Source organism: Amblyomma americanum, chromosome 11 (genome assembly GCF_052857255.1).
Source record: "Amblyomma americanum isolate KBUSLIRL-KWMA chromosome 11, ASM5285725v1, whole genome shotgun sequence".
NCBI lineage: Eukaryota > Metazoa > Arthropoda > Arachnida > Ixodida > Ixodidae > Amblyomma > Amblyomma americanum.
Genome location: NC_135507.1, coordinates 33,142,690 through 33,167,537, shown reverse-complemented (window position 1 = coordinate 33,167,537; position 24,848 = coordinate 33,142,690). Strand labels below are relative to the sequence as shown.

Below are 24,848 nucleotides of genomic sequence, written 5' to 3'. Positions count from 1 at the left end.
TAAAAACACGTTTTCAGGGGCCAAGGCCTACCTGCGATGAGGAGAGTGACAGATTATCCACAGAGGACCTCAGGCTGAGAATATCCTCTTGCGCTAAACTGACACATTCCCTGCAAAAGACACAAAAAAAAGAGAAGTCGTTACAATTCGCAGACAAAAATAAAGATAAAAATGTCAATTCACATACTGATAACTAAAGCCTTTCCTGGCATGAAATCACTAAGCAGTACAGCATTAGTTTTGTGTAGGGATGTCTGGCGCAGAGGCTGCGCAGTGGTCAAGCGACAAAGAAACAGTGCAGTCATGCTGACCTGAGGCCCCTTTCCACGGCGTTGAAGATCAGCAGAGTCCTGGCTGGCCGAGGAGACCTAGGAGGTTTCCCGGACCATGTTGAGGAAATGCCTTGGAGGATGCGTCGAGGTGCATGCGGACTATGGTGTTGGCCTAGCACTGAGCCTGTGCACAGCAGAGATAGATACAAAAGCACAGCGAGATAATCAGCGATGTAGTTAAACTAGCCTCACAGCTGCTTGTGCCTTGTTGCTATTGCAAGAATGGCAAGGAATGATGAGAGTGAGTACATGCAGGCATCTTTAGTGAATTGTTTTTCATACTTTAATTCTTTCTCACATTTCTGTACAGTTGTCAACATTTTGTTCAGGAATAATACGGATGATCACTCAATCCTCCTATGGAATGTCTTAAAACTTATGGCTGGGTAGCATCCCACAACCCTTCAGTGACAACCCGAAGAGGAACTATTGCACATAAGCATCATTGTCATTCACACATGTCCTGGTTAAAATCTAGCCCACATTAATCAAATTGTTACGTTGCAGAAGGGCCGATAAACCATGACAGAGTACTCAGTCAGCATGTCCCCAGGCACTCCATGTCAAGAAAATGAAAGAAGAAAAAAAAGTCAGCAATCTGACAATCAACCTGAGTAGAGAGGGTGAAAAATGCGCAAAATGAAAATGCAGGTGATCCAACAGACAACAAGAGTAAAAAACCATGCAAACACGATGAAATCAAGGTGCGACATATGGAAAAACCAGCAGGAGAGCATTGAAACAGCAAAGAACACGTGTAAAGGTGAAGATTAAAAGCAAGTAAAGGAGTGGAATGAGGTATTGAAAGACAAGCATGACATGGACGGCAACAAAGAACAATTGTAAAGGTGAGCATAAAACCTGATAAAATTACATTTTCGGCCTTGGGGTACATACATCCAGGAACAAAATTAGGACAAATGAAACAATTATATGTGGCCTTCTAAAATCACGATTTCACTCACTGAAAGCAATATAGACGGAGTGCTGACACATTTTTCACCATTTTTTGTGATGTGATAGGCTTCAACCACCTCCCTTTCCGTCTTATCTCTTGGTTTAAACAAAAAGTTAGTGTTGCGCAAAACTGGCTTGCAAGGCACTCTATTCTTGTCCTTGCCCTTCCCTTTACAGTTCTTACAATGATGTGCCAGATGACCTCCCATATTGTTCTTCACTGCCAAGTTATGTTCGCATGCCCGTTCATTGAAACACCTACCAGAAACACCTCTGCCGTGGTTTATCCACCCTTCTGCAAAGTAACAATTTGATTAATGTGGTCTATATTTTAATCAGGACATGTGTGAATGACAATGATGGTTATGTGCTAAGGTTCATCCCTTATATAGCGTTTGCCTTTCGGTCTCGAATAAACAGTTGGAAGTCTACGCCTTTGTTGCCGTGTTTGTTCCTGTTCTCCTGTTGTGTCTAATTTGCACAGTACTAACCTTTTTTCTGCAATGAACCAACTAACCCGCAAGAACGTTCTGCTTAGGAACTATAAGCTTTGATAACATGACTCCATGATTGGCAATGGCTCCTCCTCTGTTGAAATCAATGCAGCATCCATAAACATTTCACATATTCCTGAAGTGAGGTCATTAAAAGTACTGACGACTTCACCCTGGCCACCAATAAAGACGATGGGGTTAAAGCTAGCAGATGTACTTATGTGCACAGAACCTAACCAAGCCGGCGTTCAGTTAAATTAACAGCCAAAAAATAGCGCATGTGTTTTCATGTGGAATTTATTAGTGTGTAGGGGCATGCTGTTGTGTGCCAGAAGCAGCGGCTTACCGTGCGTGTGTTGGCAACTGTGGACACAAGCTGCATGCGTGTGTATTGACGGTGTGTGTGGTGCCGGCGGCATGGCTTCAATGTTGCGTGTCAGTATTGTATCATGTTCTTAGTTGTGCAATAAATGAAGTGCAGACACAACAAATGGCGACGAGGACCGGATCAAGAACGCTCCAAGAACGGCCTGAAGATCACCACATCAAGCGACAGTAACTGGCAGCCGCAAGAAGAGCATTGACAAACACAAAGTGTCAGGCCTAACTCTGCGAGCCCTACGCTGGGCGGGAGAACAATGGCAGCTCAAGCAGCGCTAATCGGTAAGCTCGACAGTTTCGATGACACTGTTGAAGACTGGTCGTCGTATATAGAAAGGGCGGACGAATACTTCGCGCTCAACAGCTTACCGGAAGAGAAGAAGGTAGCGGCTATAATTACAAGCATGGGAGCGAAAACTTACGCTATCCTTCGCAAGCTGACCACACCGAACAAACCCTCAGAGAAAACGTACGCAGACATTAAAAAGTACCTGGGAGACTACTTTTCACCTGTGCCTCTTGAAATGTCTGAGCGACATCGGTTCTACAAGAGACTTCAGAGAGAAGGCGAGTCTGCTAACGAATATATGGCAGAACTGCGGCGGCTTTCACAGAACTGCAACTTTGGGTCATTTTTGGACCAGGCACTGCGGGATAAATTTGTGTGCGGTCTTCGCTACGTGCAAGTCCAGCAGAGATTGCTAACCGCAAAAAAGGTTACGCTAGAGCACGCCCTTGACGAAGCAGTAGCACATGAACTTGCCGTGAAGGACATCGCCGAATTCAAAAGCAGGGAAGAAGTGCCGGCTTCCGTGGCACATGTCGAGAAGGAAGCACGACGATGTTACAGGTGTGACCGCAAGGGGCATCCACCGTCGAAATGCAAGTTTCTCACAAGTGTTTGCCACAAGTGCAATAAAGTTGGCCACATTAGTACCGCGTGTAAAAGCAAGTCAAGCGACGCTAATAGAGCACCACGCCGGTCAAGCCTTACTTACAAGAATAGGCAGGCTTCAAAAAGTCAAGTGCATGCCATTGAACAAGACAGTGATGCATTTGAACTTCTGGCACATGTCGACGATGGGAACAAAAGCAGTCCGATCTGGCTGAAGCCACAGATCGAAGGGCACACATTGGAAATGGAGATGGACACTGGATCCAAGTATTCTCTTGTGCCAAGAACCACGTACGAAGCGCATCTCTCTCATCTGCCTCTGGAGGGAACTTCAGTACGGTTCAAGACGCTGACTGGTCAAGCTTTCAGCCCTAACGGTGTGGCAACAGCCAATGTCACGTTTGGGAAGTCAACGCAACGCGTGCAGTTCTTTGTAGTCGACACTCCAGGACCTCCGCTCTTTGGAAGAGACTGGATTAATCGTTTCAACCTTCTCGAGCTGAGCAGTGTATTGAGGATCGACAACCAACTGGGGCCCCGTGCAGATCAACTGAACAAGATCCTCGCAGAACACAGGGACGTCTTCGATGATAGCATTGGAAAACTCAAGCACATCAAACTGAAACTGCGTCTTCAAAGTGGTGTGCAACCGAAGTTCTGCAGGCCACGACAGGTGCCCTATGCCTTGAAGGAGAAAGTGAACACTGAGCTTGAACGGTTGGAAGCAGTCGGCATCCTGACAAAAGTGAATCACAGTGATTGGGCCACGCCCATAGTGCCTGTAGTGAAAGCAAATGGAACTGTCCGCATATGTGGAGACTTCAAAACCACAATCAACCCTCACTTGGTGGTGGACCAGTATCCCTTACCCCGCATTGAGGACATCTTTGCAAAGTTAGCAGGAGGACAGAAGTTTTCAAAGATAGATCTGAGACAAGCCTACCTACAAATGGAAGTAGACGATGAGTCCAAGCCGCTCTTGACCATCAACACAGAAAAAGGGCTGTATCAGTACAACAGAATGATTTTTGGCATCTCTTCTGCGCCAGCTGTGTGGCAGAGAGCAATAGATCAAATCCTGCAGGGAATCCCAATGTGCCATGCTACTCAAGATGACATTCTTGTCACTGGTGAGTCAGAAGATTCTCATCTCAAGAACCTAGAGCTAGTGCTCAGAAGACTGCAAGAGTATGGGCTCAGAGCTAACCTCCAGAAGTGTTCGTTCTTTGAAGACTCCGTAACATACTGTGGTTACAAGCTCGATGGAACCGGGTTACACAAGACAGAGGACAAGATCAAGGCAGTGATACGTGCCCCTACACCCAAGTCCACGTCTGAGTTGAGGTCATTCCTTGGCCTTGTGAACTATTACGGGAAGTTTATTCCAGACAGTGCTAATCTTCTCAGACCACTGCATGCACTTCTGGAGAAATCATCACCATGGAAGTGGACAAAAGAATGTGAGGTGGCATTTCAGCAAGCAAAGAAGATTATAGCCTCAGAAACTGTCCTTGTGTACTACAACCCGAACCTGGAAGTACGTCTAGCATGTGATGCTGGCCCCCACGGACTCGGAGCAGTCCTTTCGCACAAAATGCCTAATGGGAGTGAAAGACCCATCGCATTTGCATCTCGAACCTTGAAGGCTTCGGAAAAGCAGTACTCTCAGATAGATAAAGAAGCACTAGCCATTGTCTGGGGTATACAAAAGTTCTATGCATACCTGTATGGAAGACACTTCAAGCTGATCACAGATCATCAGCCTCTGACACATATCTTTGGCCCAACCAGCAGTGTTCCTGCGATGCAAGCTGCACGCATTCAACGTTATGCCTTGTTTCTAGCTGGGCTCGACTACGAGATACAGTACCGCAAGTCATCGGATAATGCCAATGCAGGTACATTGTCACGCCTTCCTCTTCCAGACAGTCCTGAAGACAAACCAGATGAAGCTGAACTTTTCTACCTGAACCAAATGGAGCAACTACCTGTAACAGCTCATCAAGTCAGACAAGCCACAGAGCGTGACCGTCTGCTATCGAGAGTCCGCTACCATGTTTTGAACGGGTGGGACTCGTGCAAACAAGACAACGAAATCCTTCCATTCTACAGGCGTAGAGATGAACTCTTTTTACACCACGGCATCATTGTTTGGGGCATAAGAACTGTCATTCCAGCTGTATTGCGAGAAACAGTCCTCAACGACCTGCACTCTGGACATCAAGGCACTGTGAAAATGAAAGCGCTTGCACGTTCGTTTGTGTGGTGGCCATCTGTTGACACCGATATCGAAGCCATCACTAAGAAATGTGCAGGGTGCTCCAGCGAGAGCAACATGCCACCAAAAGTCTCTCTGCACCCGTGGGAAGTGCCGAGTGGACCATGGCGCCGAGTTCATTTAGACTTTGCAGGGCCATTCCTGGGCAAAATGTTTCTTATCGCTGTTGACTCATTCTCAAAATGGCCTGAAATACATGTGATGAGTTCAACTACGGCAGAGTGCACCGTGGATGCACTGCGCGTTATGTTTGCATCTCACGGCATTCCAGAACGCATTGTCACGGACAATGGTCCTCAATTCACATCGGAAGAGCTTCGGACCTTTCTCATGCAGAATGGTGTGCGACACACATTTAGCGCGCCATATCACCCGGCGACGAACGGTCTTGCAGAAAGGTTCGTGCAGTCCTTCAAGCACAGTATGAAGGCCATGAAAGGAGAGGGATCCATCATCAAGAAGTTGACAAACTTCCTTTTGGCATACCGTACGACACCCCACTGTGCTACTGGTGAGACACCAGCAAACCTTTATCTCGGGCGCGAGCTACGCACTCGACTGGCACTATTACGCCCACAACCCGGTGGACGTACGTATGAGAAACAAGGGTCATCTCAACCAAGTAAGCCTCAGCGCTCCTTTTCTGAGGGGGAAGAAGTTTCTGTGCGCTCCTATAGGGGTACAAGTAAATGAGTGCCCGGAACAATCGCAACCAGAACAGGGCCTCTATCATATGAAGTGGAAGTTGGAGGAACAACCTGGAAACGTCACACTGATCAACTGCGCAAGGGTTACACCGAAGACAAACGCCATCTGGATTCGGAACCTGAATTCCTACCCAGTATGCAAACCTCCCCGGACAGCGAGACATCACCTGCTTGTGTTCCAGATGAAAACAAATCTGCATCACCTCGACGTGATCCATGTGTGAGTGCACCAGAAGACAAACTTAACACTCCTCGGGTAGCAGTTCCCGTGAGCCTCCCTGATCCTATCACAGGTCGCCCAGTGAGGGTACGTCGACCACCATCGAAACTGGACTTGTAAAAAAAATTACAAGGGAGGAAGTGTTGTGTGCCAGAAGCAGCGGCTTACCGTGCGTGTGTTGGCAACTGTGGACACAAGCTGCATGCGTGTGTATTGACGGTGTGTGTGGTGCCGGCGGCATGGCTTCAATGTTGCGTGTCAGTATTGTATCATGTTCTTAGTTGTGCAATAAATGAAGTGCAGACACAACACATGCGACCTTTGCCCAGAACAGCTTCCAATGGATAGCTTTCTCTCCTGTGCTAACAATCGAGCATTACCCTAAAAGAGGTGCTGACCCATTTTATATTTCTCTCTGTAATGCGTTACTCAGTGACCTTAAATCTTGCCAGATTTTTATCTTCAGAATTTTATCTCCATATGCATACCATCCAAACTTTTGCAGCTTTTTATTTATTTTTGCCACTACAGCATCACTGACCAATGCAGAGGCCTAGTACACATCTATCTTCATGAAGAGCATTTTGCTGCATGACAAGATATGTCTCAATAAATTGATGAAGGGTACATGAAATAAGAAAAGAAAAGTCAAGAAATGGGAGCCTTAGCACACATCAAAAGCACCACCCATGGATACGCAATTATACATAATAAGCCTAAAAGTTTAACGGCACCAGTCACGATGGCAGCATGAATCTATTGATAGCTGAAGGGATTAGGCTCCATCCACAAGCTCATTGGATACCTACCTCATTATTTAGGAGATTTGGGATTCAGCAAGTGGAATTTGATTCTCTAGCACCAAGCTGTCATAGTTTAATGGCCCTTCATATAAGCTTATTTCCAACATCACAAGATTTTCCAGAAAGCTAGGATTTAAAGTTATGTAAGGCTCAACAAAATCATTGCTATATAACGAAGTTCCCGATACAATGGAAACAAAAATTAAAGCCTCACCCGAACTCACCTCATGACTGAATGTTAACAGAACTCTACCATCGGGGCAAAAGTAACAGACCCCCCTCAAAATTCCGAACAGTGCCAATCTGCATAGGGGCGCCACCTGACAAAAAACTTCTGGAGTCATGACCTGCGCAGTGGGCCCGTTTCCACACCAGAATTAAGTGCTACGCAGAGTGGCACGGATGGAAACTTTGAGGGGGGGTGGCTGTTAACATTTGCCCCCGATGGTACAATGCTCAATCACTGTTCTACTGACCATTTCACAGAAATTTTATATTTCGGGAAATTATCTAACAAAATTATCGATTTAAGAAAAATACTTTAGGAGTCCGGTCAGCTTCATAAAAACAGGTGCCCAAACGTGACAGTCACATACTCTTGGAGAGGGTGCTGGATCCGGAGCTGGCGCCACTGCTGCTGCTCAGGCTGCCGTCGGCGGGCGGCGGCTGTCCCCCAGACGAGCCCGACGCGGCGCTAGGCGTGCGCCGGTGCCCTCCACCATGCAGGAGGCCCGCGAAGGAGCGGCTGCGGGCCAGAACCGAGCCCGAGCCCGGGTCCACCGCCTGCTGCCGAGGCTTGAGCCGCTCGCTCAGCGACATGTCCTCGCCTTCTGTAAGTAGACGAAGAGAAGGTTTTTGAAGGTTTTTCAGTACACGCGCTGGTAATGAGTTCGTGCGTACAGCGCTGGCACGCGGTTCTGAGATCCAAAAGCAGTGACGTACTCGCGACGTTACGAAATTCAGCTGCCGTTCCCCGCTCCAAATTCAGTACCGTATAACGACGCTGAATTTGCGTCTATAATTTTTCAGTTTCACATATAACCCTCTTCCCAATAGGTCCACGTACCTCAAGGTCCAGCTCAAGGTCACGTAGCTCAAGGTCCAGCTGGAGCCTTGAGGTACGTGAATAAAAAACATCTAGTTATGCGACCTTGAGAGCGGCAGTACCGCCCTAAATTTTCAATACACTGGGAGACAGCACGGTTTGACCATGGGCCCCGCGTTACGGTAACATTTGACGCGACCGGTACACAAACGTTCATTACAGGGTTACAGCAGGCTGGAGACAGCAGTCCTTGCACTGCTATGCTGATGTAATGCCGACTCCCCAGAGGGTGCGACGCCGACTCCCCAGAGGGTGCAACGCAGACTCCCCAGAGGGTGCAACGCAGACTCCCCAGAGGGTGCAACGCAGACTCCCCAGAGGGTGCAACGCAGACTCCCCAGAGGGTGCAACGCAGACTGCCCAGAGGGTGCAACGCAGACTCCTCAGAGGGTGCAACGCAGACTCCCCAGAGGTGCAGTGCAGACTCCCCAGAGGGTGCAGCGCCGACACCCCAGAGGGTGCAGCGCCGACACCCCAGAGGGTGCAACGCAGACTCCCAAAAGGGCGCAACGCAGACTCCCCAAAGGGTGCAACGCAGACTCCCCAGAGGGTGCAACGCAGACTCCCCAGAGGGTGCAACAAAGACTCCCCCAGAGGGTGCAACGCACACTCCCCACAGGGTGTAACACTGATTCCACACAGGGTGCATTCCGACGCGTCTGCCTTTTTCAGAAAGCTGTAGTTCTCCTATTTCCCGCATTGGCGTTAATTATGGTTATTTACAAGAAGCGCTATCTTAGAACTCTTTGATACCACGGAAGACAAAAAAAAAATAAAGCTCAGGAGGGAGCGGAACGTGACAGTTTTGCAGCCAAGTAAAAAAAAAAACAAAGTCGGCCCCACGTTTGGTCAAAGCCAAGTCTCGGCCCCACGTTTGGTCAAAGCCAAGTCTCGGCCGTCCACTGGGACAAACTTTGGCGTACCCGTAGAGGCCGGTATTGTGACGGTATAAGCTCTCTCTCCTGACTTTCATTTTATTTCAAACTCCACATACTGCGTCACGATCGTATAACCTCAAGAAACTGTAGCTCCATGTTGTGCCCAGATTTGGATTTGGAGATTAGTACGAGTAGATTTAAATAACTCTACCTAAGTACACGTGCCGGCAATTGAATGCAGCAAGTGGTAGAGGTAAGCGTTCAGCTCACGTTAGCAGCACTCCAGAGAACACACGTCTGACTCATCGGCGTAAAAAAAATGCAACGAATAACAGGGCTCTGACGTGAAGGCAGAGACCGTTTCTCTACACAGAAACATACGGTTTTGACTCAAATACGGCATGAAGGCAAGATACAGTAAATGAGCCAGTGTTTGGCGCAATGGTTCAGCGCGCCTCAATCGCCACGTACTATGTTGTCATATACTTGGGGTCCTTCGTTTTCGGGTTTTATTTTCCCGAATTTGGGTCAAAATTGGGCGATATTTTTCTAGCTCTAATTCTGATGAAAATTGGGTTATTCCAGAAAAAAAATTCGTTTACTAAAGCAGGCCGTTATACTGCTAGACATAAAATGCCCTATTTTTGTTCATTATTCCATAAATAACATGGAAATGGCGTGTTCCACTAAAAATTGTTTACCAAGCAATACTTTTTCCCTAATCTATTACAAATATTTCGTTGCATACGTTATCAGTCTCCTACAGAGCACTCCCGCGTTTGAGCTGGCCAGCATTTATTTGTACATGTTAAACATTTGTACAGGTTTGTACATGTGCTCTCCCTTCTAAATCATCCATTGCAAACTTATCAAGTTCATCCGCTTCAAGAAAACGAGCGTTCAAAGAAGTTTAGGATTCCTAGTTAACCGAAGACAGCCCTCTGGATTAAGCACAAGACGTCCGCAAACTTCCTTGCGGTGTATTCAACTTTGTGAACTGGAAAACGTGCATAGTCGACAAGGCTCATTTTAGGGCAGGAATCGGGTTTAACCCGATTTTAAAAGAAAATTATTGGAAGTGCAAAAATCGAGTAAAATAGGTTTTATGCGAAAACGAAGGCTTCTACTCGGATATACCAGAAAAATCCCGCAGGCCGACCTTAAACACGAGATCCCCCCAAAGAAGTTGTAAAAACACTCAGTTAGCAAAGTTTTCGATGATTGGTTTATGGTTTATGGGGGTTTAACGTCCCAAAGCCAATCAGGCTATGAGAGCCGCATTAGTGAAGGGCTCCGGAAATTTCGACCACCTGGGGTTCTTTCACGTGCACTGACATTGCACAGTACGCGGGCCTCTAGAATTTCGCCTTCATCGAAATCCGACCGCCGCGGCCGGAATCGAACCCGCGTCTTTCGGGCCAGCAGCCGAGCGCCGTAACCACTCAGCCACCGCGGCGACTAATGAGAAAAATGTTTTTGCAGCCAGAAATCGATGTCGGAAAGATCTGGACAGCGTATACAATTAAGTACATGATCCCACAGCTGCACACAAAACGAATACATCTACGATAGTATACGGCGCTAGGGCGCGCCGCGCCGGTTTTCAACAGGGAATCTCACACGAACAATTGAATCTGACCGAAAAAAGAAAGCACGGCACCCTGCTCTCGAGCAGGGCACAGTTAAGGCGCTTATCTGAAAATAAAATCAGTGCTGTCTAATCAACTCGGGCGCCGAAGCGCGGAGAGTCTATGAGGAGCACAAAGCTATCGTTTCGCAGAACTTTATTGCAAGCAAGAAGACAACGATGGAAAGACAATTAAGACACCTCAGCTCACTCAGAGAGAAAAAGAGAGGACTTTAGAAAGTAAAGAGAAAGAAGGAACAACTAAAAGTGGAAAGAAAGAAAATGCGGATCGCTTACACGCCTTATTTAGGCAAATACAAGGACTGAATGGACTACTGACAACTAATTTTAACTGAATGCTTTCTTTGAAATGATGAGTTAGACATAAGAATGCAGGGATCACCACACGGTATTCGCCTACGACCGCTAAATAATTTATAATTGAATTTCACCTCTCATGCTGTTTCGGTTTCATCAATGACAGTGACGTGTAATTGACCTTTAGATCATGTGAGGCACGAAAGCCTGCAATATAAACGCTAACCCGCAGCTTTAATTCACTACAACACAAACTAGCCTGCTTTAAGAGCTGGAGTGACAACAAACGACGTATCATCAGTTGCACTGCAGCTTTTTTCAAGCCTCGGGTCACTTAAAGGTCAACTTCACGTCAAAGCAAACGTTAGATGATGAAACAGCGTCAGGAAGAAATTTAATTACAAATTATTTGAAGGTCTTAGGCGAATACCCTGGGGTGCTCCATGAATTCTAATGTCCAATGCATCGTTTGAAAGAAGAAAACACGCAAGAAAAAAATTGATGCCTATAGTCCTTGAAAAAAAAAAACAGCAAGCCAAAAGCAGCTGGTATAGCGAGCTAAGCAAGCCGAATTTGAAAGCGAGAAGCAACATAAAATGGAAGTGGCAGCGACGAACGGGAGAATCGGGGTCGTAAGGAAAGACGAGGAGGCGACGGGACATATTGTCGCAAAAGACAGGGAAAACCCATACTTAACACGCGCTCAAAAGACAGATCGGACAAGCGGGGTGTCCCATTCATCGCAAATGACGCCTCATTATAGCTCCTCGAAGGACACAGTAATACACGCCCCCCGAACCCGCTAAAGAAAGACCTCGTCCGTTCCGCTACCGCTCCGCCCATTGGGGGAGAGAATAAAAAATGATGGCGAAAGGGAGAAAAGGGGAAAAAAAGGCGGGGTATCTTCGAGCACGGCCGCAACTAGGGTGTAACGTAGTACCGTGCAGTGTATGCAAGGAAGGCGAGCTCGCAGAATGACACTGCCTTTGCTCTTAGCGTACGGAGCAAAATGGATCTCGAGAGGAGGGAACACTCGAGCGGGATAAGTATAGGTGGAGAGATGATATTAGGGAATTTTGCGGGGACGTAAGGTAGCCGCGGCTGAATGCAGGACGTGCAACAATGCGACAGCGTTGAGAGCCTCATCGGGAAGAAAATGTGTCGTCGGTTACAACATATTTGCCCATTGACTGGAGCGAAGTTACGTCACCCCTTACAAAAATTTCTTCAGACAATCTATAGATTGTCCATAGACTCCTGTCTATAAAATCTATAGACTTTTTATAGACAAACCAAAGAGAACAGTCTATAGGCAATACAAATGCTATAGACAATCTATAGATTCAAGGCCATACACTTTCAGTAAACTTTAGTCTATAGACAGTCTACACACTATGAATAGACAAAAAGAAATATCTACAGGAAGGCGATAGAGTCTATACGAACTCTACAGACTGTCTATAGACCGTTTTTGTAAGGGACCACAGCGGATAATTCCCATTGGCTGGGGGAAGTGACATCATCAGAGCGGATAATTCCAACTGGCTGGAGGGTGACATCACCAGACCGGAAGTGACCTCACTTCTGGTAAGGGGGTCAAAAACCTCTAATGTTATCACATTAATTACGTGTGCCTGTGAATTCTGATAATCGCGACTACACGGGCAACCGCACTCAGCCATGCAGCAACCCAAGAAAATGGAATCGTCGCGAAGCTTAAAAGGACAAATCGAAGTGTATCAATACGATATAGGATACCGCGTTCCAATGACAACGACGCTACTCTCACTGATAACGCAGCTTTTACAAGCTATGAAAGGTAAAAAGAAATAGATATAGGTGTCGCCTCAATCGGTCGTTTTAGCAAGCAAACAGGTGTGTAGAGAAATGGCAAACACTCCCGAAGTTTCATTTCAGTCAAAATTTGTTTATATGAAAATGTTATAATTGCTACAGCTAACCGACCACTCTCGAGGTCGTTTACATGACCAGGCGCATATCGTGTTCAAAAATATTTGTAAGCAAAAATAATTACCTAAAGTGTTAATTAGCTTTTAAGTTCAAACGTGTAGAAACTTTGTATTGAATAAAATAAAATAGCCTATGCTCTGATTAGCATCAACCGAGCTTGTGCCCCCCCCCCCTTACTTTTCTGATGTCACTGTTACAGCACTTTCTCCGCCAAACCAAATTTAACAAATAAAGGCTCGTCGCTACGCACGCTGATAAGACTGCGATAAGTGTTATAAGAGCACTACTTTGTTGCGCGTAGCACATAAAGCAAGCGTGCCTTCTCGCACACTCTGCTTCCTTCCGCCTATCGCTCTGCGCGGGATTGTCGAGACAGCGCTTTCCGTGAGAACAAGGGTCCCGCCTTTATACTTTTCCTCATCCGAACTACAGGAATGGTCACGTAAGACAACGTTAGTGCCCAAGACTTTCCTCTTGCGTGAGCCCCGTTTCTTTCGCTTATTCCCACTCCGCGGAAGGAAAATTGATCGTGCCTCCAGGATAGCAATTACTCTCCGGAGGGCCAAGTTGTGTCAGGTATAGCCGGAAACCCTCGGGGAAATAACGCACCGGCGAGGAATCACGCACGTGTCGATACATATCCAGAAAATTGATCCGGAGCTCCTTCTCACGCAAAAGGATAGAGAGAACTAGCGGTACAGCGTCTAAAAAAGACAGCACATGTGTTACAGAAAGAATGAAATACTATTTACTTTGTGAACCACGCACACGAAGCGGTTATAAACGAATAAACGGAACGAATTTGTGAGTATGAGGCATGGTGGCCCACGTGGGAACACACGTATGCTACAGCGCATGCGCAGCAGGCGACCAGCTGTTCCGGTGTACGTGCACTCTACCTATATGGGTGTAAAAAGGGAGTAAACTGTCTTCCGCACACTCCAAGAAGGCAGCTCCTTTTTACACCTTTCTGATCGGATTACTATGTTCACTCCAGTACATTTCGTGCAATGCTAGGCCTAATCACAAGCCACCGTTAAGCATCGGCAACTGACCACTTTCTTTGTGGATGATACACCGATGAACACACTTTCGACCGTTGCACCCGTACCACTAATGGAATATTTTTTCTTCCTTTTTTTTTTACTGAGGGAACAAAAGCTACACCCTGATGCAGCAGAAGCCGCGAAGCATGGCTTCGAATAGGAAATGCAGGAAACACAGGCAATACCTTTTCATTCGTTCTATCTTCCGGAACAGTAAGGGACGGAATTAAAGTTCTCAGTTTTTCTGGGGGCTAATCGGAAATTAGAAAGGGGAGAGACGGGGGGTTAATGGGTTTCGGGGTGGGGAATCAGAAACAGCCCAAAAATACAACCACAATTCAATTACTGAACAAGGTAAGCTCAAAGCGGGAAAGGGGCTAATAAAAACCAAAGCGAAACAAACCGATCAATGAACTTCACCGTAACGCAGCAGGAAGAACGGAGCAGTTTATTAATGCCCCGCTAATGGTGTTTGTGACTGACAGCACGTATTAGTGCGTGCTCTTGCGTGCCGCTCTATACCGCGCGGTCCTTAACGCCTACAAGCAGCAGCTCTAGTATAGGGATCTACACAACACAAGAAACACAGCGAAAAGGAAGGAGGAAAAAAGAAAGAAAGATGAAAGCAAGAAAGAGGAAGAAAAAGCGGCGTGTCCACGACCGATTCTCCTTCGATTTCCAGCACTGACACGGCTCTCCCATTTGCTGGGGCATCCGAAAGAAGGGCCCTTCTTCAATCTTGGGGGGGGGGGGGGGGGGGGGGGGGGGGGGGATGGCGATGGCCAGCGCAGCAGCCCCCGGCTAGGCAGTCCCCGCCAAACCACGGTTCGGTTGCTTTTCGAGTAGTGCACTTATCGTAAAGGAAGCGCGGTTGGGAAAACGGACCTTTTTTTCCCCATCGGAATGGCGTTTCGATCGCGGCGGCAATTCGCTGCAGGTACTGGGAAACAGCGAACGGCGCCGCGCTGGGGTTCAGTGACCTCGGCGTTCGGGAGTCCGAGCCCGAAGTCGAGCGTTCGATACCGCGGCAGTCGCAAGCGCATTTCGGTGCTTACGAGATGCCAGAACAGCCTAAATAGTGCCCGCGGATTTCGCAACGGCGTTCCTCATAGTACGCGGTATTGCCTTTAGCACGTGATACAAGAGAGAGAGAGAGAAAGACAAACGGAAAGGCAGGGAGGTTATACCCCTGTCACACGGGCATTTCGAGGGCCCTCGAACCGATAGTCTAACGACTCAAAGGCGATCGAGCGCTGCCACACGGGCAGTTTCAATGGCGATCGAGTCAATAGCCTATCGAGTCAACGGAGTAGCGCGGAACTCCATCGAGATTTCGAGGGCCTTCGAGCGCTGCCCAAGGTTGCTAGCGTTGCTTCGAGCGGCGCCAAGCGCACTTTCGTACACGACACATTCACGGTGCAAAAACATGAACAAACATTACTCGCATAAAATTTAATGCAAGCAGTCTGTAAAATTATTTTAAAATTATATTAGACTTGTTTTAAGCGCACTAAGCGCATTAATTTTGGGTTGCTTGCGTACTTAACGTTGACAACATGGCGGCACCCTGCCCGCCCGATTCACAGCGATAACAGCTTCGTCGCTAATCCCTCAAAGCAATATCGTGTTCTAAGCTGTTGTATTTGCCTTCGATTTGCCCATTCTTACCCTCGCATAAGGTTTCAAGAGACAAATAGCTCTTGTTTTTTCAGATATCATGGCGATTTCCCAGGTCTTAAGCCTGACGAAGCAGCGCTCCGACGCAGTTGGATTGGCTGGGTTTTGGCTCGTCTCGTATTAGAGTGGCTACAGCAGTGTCTGCATATGTCCGTCGCGTACGTGCAATTAAAAGGGTTTTGAACGACTTTTGCGTATGCGTGTATTTCAGCATTTAGTCTACATTTATCAAATATTTTTGTTATTTTTGCAAAATCCAAGTAGCGATTCTGGCGCCACACATCCGTGGCGTAAGACACGAGAACCATTTCAATGGCCATTGAGATTTGCCGTGTAGCAGCGGCGAGTTCGATGGCGATTGAGAATCTCGAAGACCCTCGACTCGAGGGTGATTGAAACTGGCCGTGTGACAGGGGTATTAGCTAGGCAGCGCCCGGTATGCTACCCTACACGTGGGAAAGGGAACGGAGGGAGAGATTTAAAAGGGGAAGGAACAAAGGGATATGATAACTTTTCCACATCTCCGCTGGCCATTACTTGCAAGGTACACATGGCACGCACTGATAGTTCACAACCTTGAAATCAGTCCTGAGTCCTTTAACAACTTGATAAGTGCCTTCAAAGCTGTCCTCTGCGATGAAGGCTCACTCCAAAGACCCAGAGTCTTGGCTTCTGTAAGGGGCCGAGGATATAAACTGCGGAGTGTTGTAGCCAGGAGTGCACGCTCACGCTGAAACCGAGGGCAGTTACAAAGAAGGTGTTCTATAGTACAAAGCCATGAAAACCAGCCCGCAGTCAACGTCGGTTCGGTAAGCTTGAAAGATACACATCTGGAGGTCCAGATAGCGACCAGCTGTGTATGTACAATGCTTTTGTCTGCTAAAACCGAGCTATTCGCCAAACACTTCAGTACTGCGTTACCGTTAGTATAAATTAGAAACATTTGTGATGAGAAGCACTGAGGGCAAAATAAATGAGATTAAGCAAGTTAACGTCCCTGCATGAATACAGTCAGGACGAAATCAAACGCCAACACGCATATGCCGTGCTTTTCTTGTACTTAGCAGCAAGCTATTCCTCTAGACCCAGTTTATAAGTTTGTACCTCACCCCTCATCCGGAAATATCAATCAGGCTAGTTGTACGCTGTTGTACGCCCGTTTCATTCCGGCCAGACTGTACAGATAAGGGTAAAATTTTGCAAGATGCTGATTCGCAGAAAAAAAAAAGTTTCTGTGTTGTTTCACTATAGTGGTATACAACTCAAGAATGCAGCGGCTTTTCCCCGCCAGAGAACCCCAACCCATTCCATCCAATGGCGTTGGCCAATTCTCACGGCTTTTCTGGCGTGGAAATGCAGAGAGCAGCACCAAAACGAATAGGGAAGGTATTATTCCCTTTAACCTGCCACTCTCTGCATTGTCATCTTAGCGGGTTTATGAGAACCGGCCGACGCCATTGGCTGGAAGAGGGTCCCTTGACGGGGAAAAGCCGCTGCGTTCTTTAATTGTACCCGACTACAGTCACTGGGTTGTTTATTTTTCCAGAGGATCGAGACCGCATGTCCACTCGTTCTTCAATGCTTTTCACTGAACTGCTTTGCCCGACCACACAAATATTCTTCCAGCAAACCCGCAAAACTATTGTCCAGGCCTGCACAACAAGTGTACGCCACGGTATGCGCAGTATGTGCAGCAATACGGCGCTTTTCGGTCGTACTTCCAAGCACGGTGACGGAGCGAGCACACGGGTGAATAAGCGCTGACCCCGATGGCGTAAGTCACAAAACAATGCGCACATCACACAAGCAAGCACGCCGCGATTGTGTGGCTCATTCGTCCGCACGTTTCATTGCGTTGTCAGGGAGAAAGTACGCGTCTCCTACCAACATTCGACAGACGTGCATCCACACTTCGATAGAACCAAACGCGCCGTCCTGCGCGAACTTCTCGCTATATCCTCTCCCAAGCTGCCTCTCCTCATGGGGGGGGGGGGGGGGAGAGGAGGGGTTCAGCATCTGGCGAGCCAACCACCGCCAGGTCGCGCTCGTACACACGGCGGTGCACATGCAGAAGAACACAATCTCCGCAAGGTGCCGACCGATAGACCCAGCCATTCTGCTTTCCTCTAGTTTGTGAGCTGGGGGAGCACCGGCAGCGCGGCAGTGTGCCGACCGCAAAAAGTTGAAAAGGAAAGCAGAGCAGCGTTTTCCAAGCTCTATCTCGCCTTTTCACGAAAGAGGGGCGACAACAGCCGATCTCCAACAGCCGCACCGTGTGAACTCTGCACCCGCACATGTGGCCGCGATGTCCCCCTTTTTCCTCGCGCGCAGAGACCCCATACCGCTCTTCCGCCATATGCACCAGGCGCGGCTTCCGTTCATCGCTCACTTGCCGCTAGGAGGCGCTGCGCGCGCATGGCTAAAGCCCACGCCGAGTAAGAAGGACACCGAAACAAAGCAAAAAGGGGAAAAAAAGAACGGTATCGGGTGCGAGGAAAACGCACGTAAAACCGAACGAAAAGGCAGAAACCCCGCCGGGATACAGCAAGAAAATAAAATGGGGTAAAAAAATGGGGCTGGGAGCCCCTCCCAGCGGCGGCGCTCCCCTATTTCTTCCAAGAAAGCCATTATGAGGACGGAACCCCACCGCTCTCTCTATGCAACCCCCCCCCCCCCCCTCCTCCCGGGCTCTTCTCTTCCCGAGAATGGAAGGGCCTCCTTTATATGTGGGGAACAAGGTCGCAGCGGTCTTTTCCCAAGGTGCCGAGAGGAGAGTTCTGTTCCTCCCTTGTTTGGCGTTTTTGTTTCTGTTCTAGTCTTCGTACCAAGTCTGATGGGATCCGCGCCCTGTCTGGGATCGATAAGGCCGCACATCCGCTGACCGTGGCCTCCAGGCTGGGGAAAATCCGCTTCCGCCTTCTTAGTCACGACCGGCGGCCCTGGAAAGAGCCCGGGCCGTAGCGGTGTTTGCGAAACCATTCCATTAGGAAGGAAGCGGATCAAAGAGGCGGCAGGGGAACTTGCCGTGACATCGGCAGAAATTACGCTAGTACTTTCGGACAAAATAAGAAGTGCCGCAACGTCAGGAATTCTGGGCGTTTTTTTTTTTTTTTGTAGCGATAGCTACACTACAGTAGCATTTCGAGCCTGCGCCACCACGCTGTCACGTGGTTGGTCACGTGGTGTAGAGCAGCTGCCGGCGGTGCGGCGCCGTGACTGATCACGTGGTTGGTCACGTGACCAAGTTGCACTCAGCCAGCTGTAGCTATCGCGTCACTGCAGGTTTAACCAGAACTAAACCACCGCCAATTTTTTTTCGTTTTTTGCGTGGTGCTATTTATTGGACCGGCTTAACCTGGACGAGTACTTTGGAACTGGTGTATTGTAAGGTTCACGTGAGCTATGACAGACGTCGTTGAAGTGATCTGGATCAATTTCGATAATCTGGCTCACTTTAACGAGGACTGACGGCCCAAAAAAACGCGGGTGCATTCGTTTCGTCAGCACCGAAACGTCCCGTGTGACCTAGAGCTCGGCAACCGAACGCCAAAGCATAGCCACCGCGGCGGGTTAATCGTTACTTGTACGGAATGCGCTGTACTTCGGGAACACGGGGGCGCGTGGCCGTCGTGAAGCGCCGCTTCCGAGAGCCGGCGAGAATGGATGGCACCATGGCGTATGCGCAGAAACAGCAGCAGGCGGCGCTTACTTTGCTGCCGATTCTCTCCGACTGTCGGCGGCGGCCACTAGCTGCCGCGTTCCCTCTAAGTATGATGCATACTGTACATACATCTTACGAGATAGAGAATAGAAGGGGGGGGGGGGGGGTACTTTATTTGCTGCTGAGGGGCAACCGCCGGCACTATCGCAAGCCTCGGCAGACCATTTGTGGGAACGAATTAAGGCGGCACGTACTGACACAAACGACATTTATTTGCTGCTAAATAACGCCATCTACCAATAGACAGAAAAGCGAGGCACCACATTTTAAATGTAATTAAGCGAGCTTCACAGGCATCAGTAATCGACTCCAGCCCACAAAGAGGGTGTAAACTGATACTGTGCGCCGAGTAGGACGCTTTACAGCGCCGTATCATGGGGGCTGCCATCTTTGATCACGTGAGCACGTCACCATTACACGCCTCCTGGCTGCTCGGCGCGCGTCTCGCCGCGACGGCTGCCGCGTCTGGTGGTTCGGTTCCGACAGCCAGTGTTTCCACTGATACGGTTGTAACAGAGTGGAAAGACAACACTATGGTTTGTCCAAAGATTCGAAGGATGCATGTGAGAACCCTAATTTGATCAATTGAGGCGTGAAAACGGTGTCCGGCTTCATGTCGCGAAGAGTAGCTCAGCCTCTTCGAGCCAGAGGATGGATCGCCTAATGCATGTCTTTGCATCCGCTCTAAAAGAATTGCTGAATATATTTATTGTTGTTATGTTGACTGTTTATTGTTGTGGCAAGGTTTAATGCTCCTGCGGCTCCGCAGGTTGTTGTCGTATTGTGTACATGAGTGCAGACATCGCTCTAAAACGCTCACATGCACATGCACATCGCAAGCATTTGTTTGCAACCTGTTAACGGCGCTTAGGAAACCTAAAATATTTCCTACTGGTTTGTTAAACACAGGAAGGCGACGAAAATAGATAGACACACAAATGTTAACTATCATGGTAGCAGTACCATACATCAAGCATCCCTCACAAGCTGGCGTGCAATCGTTTCCTAGGATTCCGCGATAGAACTATTATAACGCGCGCACGGCAAGGCGTTCATACTTCTTGAAGTTCATATAATTATGTCAGCCGCACATATGAAATTGTGGTACGCTCTACGCTCAATATGCGGACATGAAAATTCTCGAGGTCTCGTTGGTGGTAAATAATCAGCTTCATTCTGAGCGCTGGGCTGCGGAGTCACCTTTAGTGACTGTCTCGCATAGATAGCGAGGAAGTGACAACCACCCCGCACAGCCATTAACCGTAACGCAAATGCTTTATTCCGAATACGGTCCACGAAAACCGCGCTACTTGGAGCGAAGTGCAATAGTAGCACCAAGACGGCATGTAATGCGCGGAGTGATGGTAAGCGTTGTCCGTTCGCACGGCTTTGCACCGCACAATCTACAGTTGCGGTATGTAGGAGCACAAGATGTCCTTCTTTTCCCTTCCTAATTCGTCCTCGGGCGCCCCTGTTACCAATGGGCGCACACCTCAACTCACGAGCAATGAGGTCTCGCTACTCAGGCAGGCGCAACTGCACAGCAACTGAAAGCACGAAATGGCGGTTTCGGTGTCGGAACAGCTTCTTCATGCGGCTGTATTGTACACTTACCCTCGGAGATTTTCCAAGATCGTACTCTTTCTTTCTATATTGGCTACCTGACGCCTCTCCCGTTCGGAAAGTTCGCATGGCGAACGGCCGCGAACAGGGGCACTACGTCCTAGTGCAGTTCGGTTTCGCAAGGCTCGCAAACGATCGCATCCCGCACTTTTAACTCTCTGTTGCAATTCTTGCAATCCACAACACAGCACGTATTTCCTCTGCCTTTACCCCCATCTTCGAAGAAAGAACACTTGGCAGCCACCCGCGATATCTCCATTACTGCGTCGAGGCGTACACGCCGGCGATAAACGAGGCCCGTAATGGCGCCGTGTCCTGAGCACGTCTGTGGCGCCATCTGGTCTCGAACGGAAGAACTGCGCGCTGTAAACGGTCTATACAGTAAAAGCTATCGAAAGCCTGAGAAGAAAAGAGTTAACAGCGAGGTAAATGACACCGAACACTTTTCACAGGCGCTCCCTCCCTTCTCGGAGTATATACATTCGCATAAAAGAAAAAAAAAACTCGCAGTGAATTGTATCATATATCGGGACCGCGCGCCACCACCGCAGCTTCAGCGCGGGATACCCTGTGTTTATCGGCGGAGAGAAAAGGGAGAGAAGAAAAGAGCCCGCCCCTTCGGAGCAAACTCGAGCACGGAACTCGAGGGTTCCGCTGTCAGCGCTGAAACGTGTGTTTAGCGTCGCAGACTCCGCACCGCGCGCCACCCACACAACGCGAGCGACTCGCACAAACACACGTACTCATCTCCGGTCGACCGAGACCTGTCGGCGATTCCGCGAGTTCAAAGGCCGGGGGCTCTGCAATTCCACAACGGCGCATCCTCCTACGGGCGTCTATCATCGACCTGTAAGGACGGCGACAGCCAGAAAAGCCTCCCTCGTGGACAGAGAAATGTATACAAGCAGGATAAGAAAATCCAGCCGGAACTGAAAAAAAAAAAACTAGGCACAGCTACAGCGCAACGCGCAGTGCATCCTGCATAGTATGTGTGTACCCGCCGCGGTGGCTCAGTGGTTAGGGCGCTCGGCTACTGAACCGGAGTTCCCGGGTTCGAACCCGACCGCGGCGGCTGCGTTTTTAAGGAGGAAAAACGCTAAGGCGCCTGTGTGCTGTGCGATGTCAGAGCACGTTAAAAGATCCCCAGTTGGTCGAAACTATTCCGGGGCCCTCCACTACGGCACCTCTTCCTTCCTTTCTTCTTTCACTCCCTCCCTTATCCCTTCCCTTATGGCGCGGTTCAGGTGTCCAACGATATACGAGACAGATACTGCGCCATTTCCTTCCCCCCAAAAAAAAACAATTATTAAACGAATTATTACGTGTGCTACAGCACACACTGTCTATGTATCCCAAATACCTATCAGAGTTCAAATCTATGAAAGCTGAATCAAAATCGGAGCATGGCTTGTGGCAGAATGTGGCGGCGCCTATGACCAGATAAATGAGCTGTTAGTGTAGCCTTGCAACTTTTACCACATCCATGTTTTTTGGCCAGCGCTGAGCAGTTCACCAAATGCCAAGGTGACACGACAGTCATTTATGATCTCCAGGTTTTGAACCCGTCAGAATACCAGATTTCGATTGATGAGGTGAGGTATCAGAATCACCAGCCTATCTACGCCCACAGCAGGGCAAAGGCCCCTATCTCCTCCCCTATCTCTTCAATCAACCCAGTCCTGTGTCAACTGCGGTTACCCTATCCCCGCAAACTTCTTAATCTCATCCTCTCTCAAAACTTTTTGGCGCCCCCTGCTGCGCTGGCGACGTACGGTATATAGTCAGATACAACTCAAGAACCAAGCTGATTTTCTTCGTCAAAGGACCCCCTTCCAGCCAATGGCGTCGGCCAATGCTCATGGGATGCAAGGAGTGGCAGATGAAAAAGGATAGTCCCCTCCCTGCGTTGAGTCTTGTGACGCCTCTCCCTGGAATGGCACGCTAGCAGGCTCATGAAAATCGGCCGACGCCATTGGCTTGAAGGAGGTCATTTGTAGGGGAAAAGCAGCTTCGTTCTTGAGTTGTATTCAACTATAGCGTGGTATGCATGCATGGAAAGGCATGGCTTGAAAAGGTACGTGCGACGTGGCATAACATGGTTTTGTACGAAATGTAATGCCTTAGCACGGAACGGAGTGTCATTGATTGATTATCGCATAAAATGCGCATACGAGACACGCGTATAGCGGAGGGCTCCGCCGATGGAGAGTTTTACAATAACCTGATCAAAAATGCTCTCGATATGCTTAATGCATCTCGTTGATCCATCGTCAAATATCCTTCCTGGCGCCACGCCTGCGAGTGCTCCCGTTCCTCCACCCACCTCTTCCGCCAGTGACGTCACAAACAGGCAAAAGAAGTTGTCTGCCGAGGTTTACTGCTACTTAGTTTATCGCTCTCAATTCTTTTTTTTTTCCTTCGCGTCGACAAAAAAGAACACACCGCGCCCTCTTCACGTCATTTCTGCCGCGCTTCCTCCCACGTTTAATACAAAAAGGCGATCGGCACGACGTTGTAGCCGCAGGCTCCATACTCCGCGTCCACCACCCACAAGAACCGAGAAAACAAAAACACAAAAGCGAAGCCGCGCTTATCGCGAAGAGACGACGGCGAAATTTCCTACACGACCGAGCAGTGAACGCAGCAAGGGTAGTCGAAAGATATTTTCATCGCGCACTATACAAGCGTTGAATGGTTCTTTAGCATAGAACACGAAGACGCGCGCGCACACACACAAATGCCACGAGTGCGCGACTGGCTTATCGGAGTGCCTCGTTGCTGTGGAATTCATCGAGCACGACTGCCCCCCCCCCCCCCCCCCATCCCCCACCCCCTCCCCCGACTCTTTCCTTCTTTCCACACTCGTTGGAAGCGTCTCCAACTGCTCTTATCTCTTCCTCCACGAAAAGCGTGCAGGTCAGTGAGGGCCGCCTACATTCTCCGGCTGTGGTATCGCTACAATTACGTTCTTTTTTTGCTCTGAAGATGGCGCCACGCGCTGGTTTTGCACGTTTGCACTGTAGCGGTGTCGTCTGCTTGATACGGGACAGCGAAGAAGAGTAGCATACATGCCGACGAAAATCGAAGCCGCACCGGTTTGGCGTGTTTTTTTTTTCTTATGTGGTAAGGTTGTCGTCTGCAACTTCGACAACGTTGTACGGTTTCGCTAAAACAGCAGGTGCCGTCTTGTCGTGCAAGGGGTATCAACTATAAAGCACTTCACCGCAGCTGATCAGCTTTTAGCAGCGCACAACCTGGAGTGGCCAGGTTTGAGCCTTCTTTCGCCTGGTTGCTATATTTAACTTACCACAGCGCACCATACTCAACTACTGAGTCTACCTCTTTGGCCATCTCGCAACCAGCAATCGACAGCGTTGGCCATCGGCCTTACGGTGCGGTGGAGACACTGAGTTCAAATTCGCTACTTCCCTTTTCATGTCGCCGCATTCGTGTGCTGTAAAGGCATTACCGGCACTGCCAGAGACAAGCACTTCAAAGAAGCTCGAGCCTTGTTCTGCAGATGAACATATCAGAAGACCGGCACGTAGTGGTGATGCTGCAGGGGGTCTGGTTAACGCCATTCGCGCACTGTGTACAGGATACAATATCAGCTCCAAAGGCTATATAATAGCACTGCCCGTCCATTCAGTTCAGCGGTTCAGAGCTGTTGCTCTCGTTTCATGATGAAGCCAGAGACGGCGTGACATTTATTTATTTATTTATTTATTTATTCATTCCTCAAACGTCCACGAGGGACATTACATCTTTTCGAGTTTTCGCACATTATTTCTTCACGGCATGAAGCATTCATGAAT

At 48.7% G+C, this 24,848-nt stretch overlaps 1 protein-coding gene across 6 annotated transcripts in view; it reads right to left on the bottom strand.

The window, feature by feature from the left end:
• Positions 1 to 24,848, bottom strand: part of LOC144110610 (rho family-interacting cell polarization regulator 2-like) — a 128,089-nt gene that overhangs the window by 21,265 nt on the left and 81,976 nt on the right. For all 6 annotated transcript variants that reach the window (XM_077643633.1, XM_077643635.1, XM_077643632.1 and 3 more), the window contains 3 exons: positions 7,664 to 7,897; positions 312 to 456; positions 32 to 110 (listed from right to left, as the gene is read on the bottom strand). In XM_077643633.1, coding sequence (XP_077499759.1) covers positions 32 to 110; positions 312 to 456; positions 7,664 to 7,886 — 447 coding nt within the window. In that variant the 5' untranslated portion in view covers positions 7,887 to 7,897. The remainder of the gene's footprint in view (positions 1 to 31; positions 111 to 311; positions 457 to 7,663; positions 7,898 to 24,848) is intronic.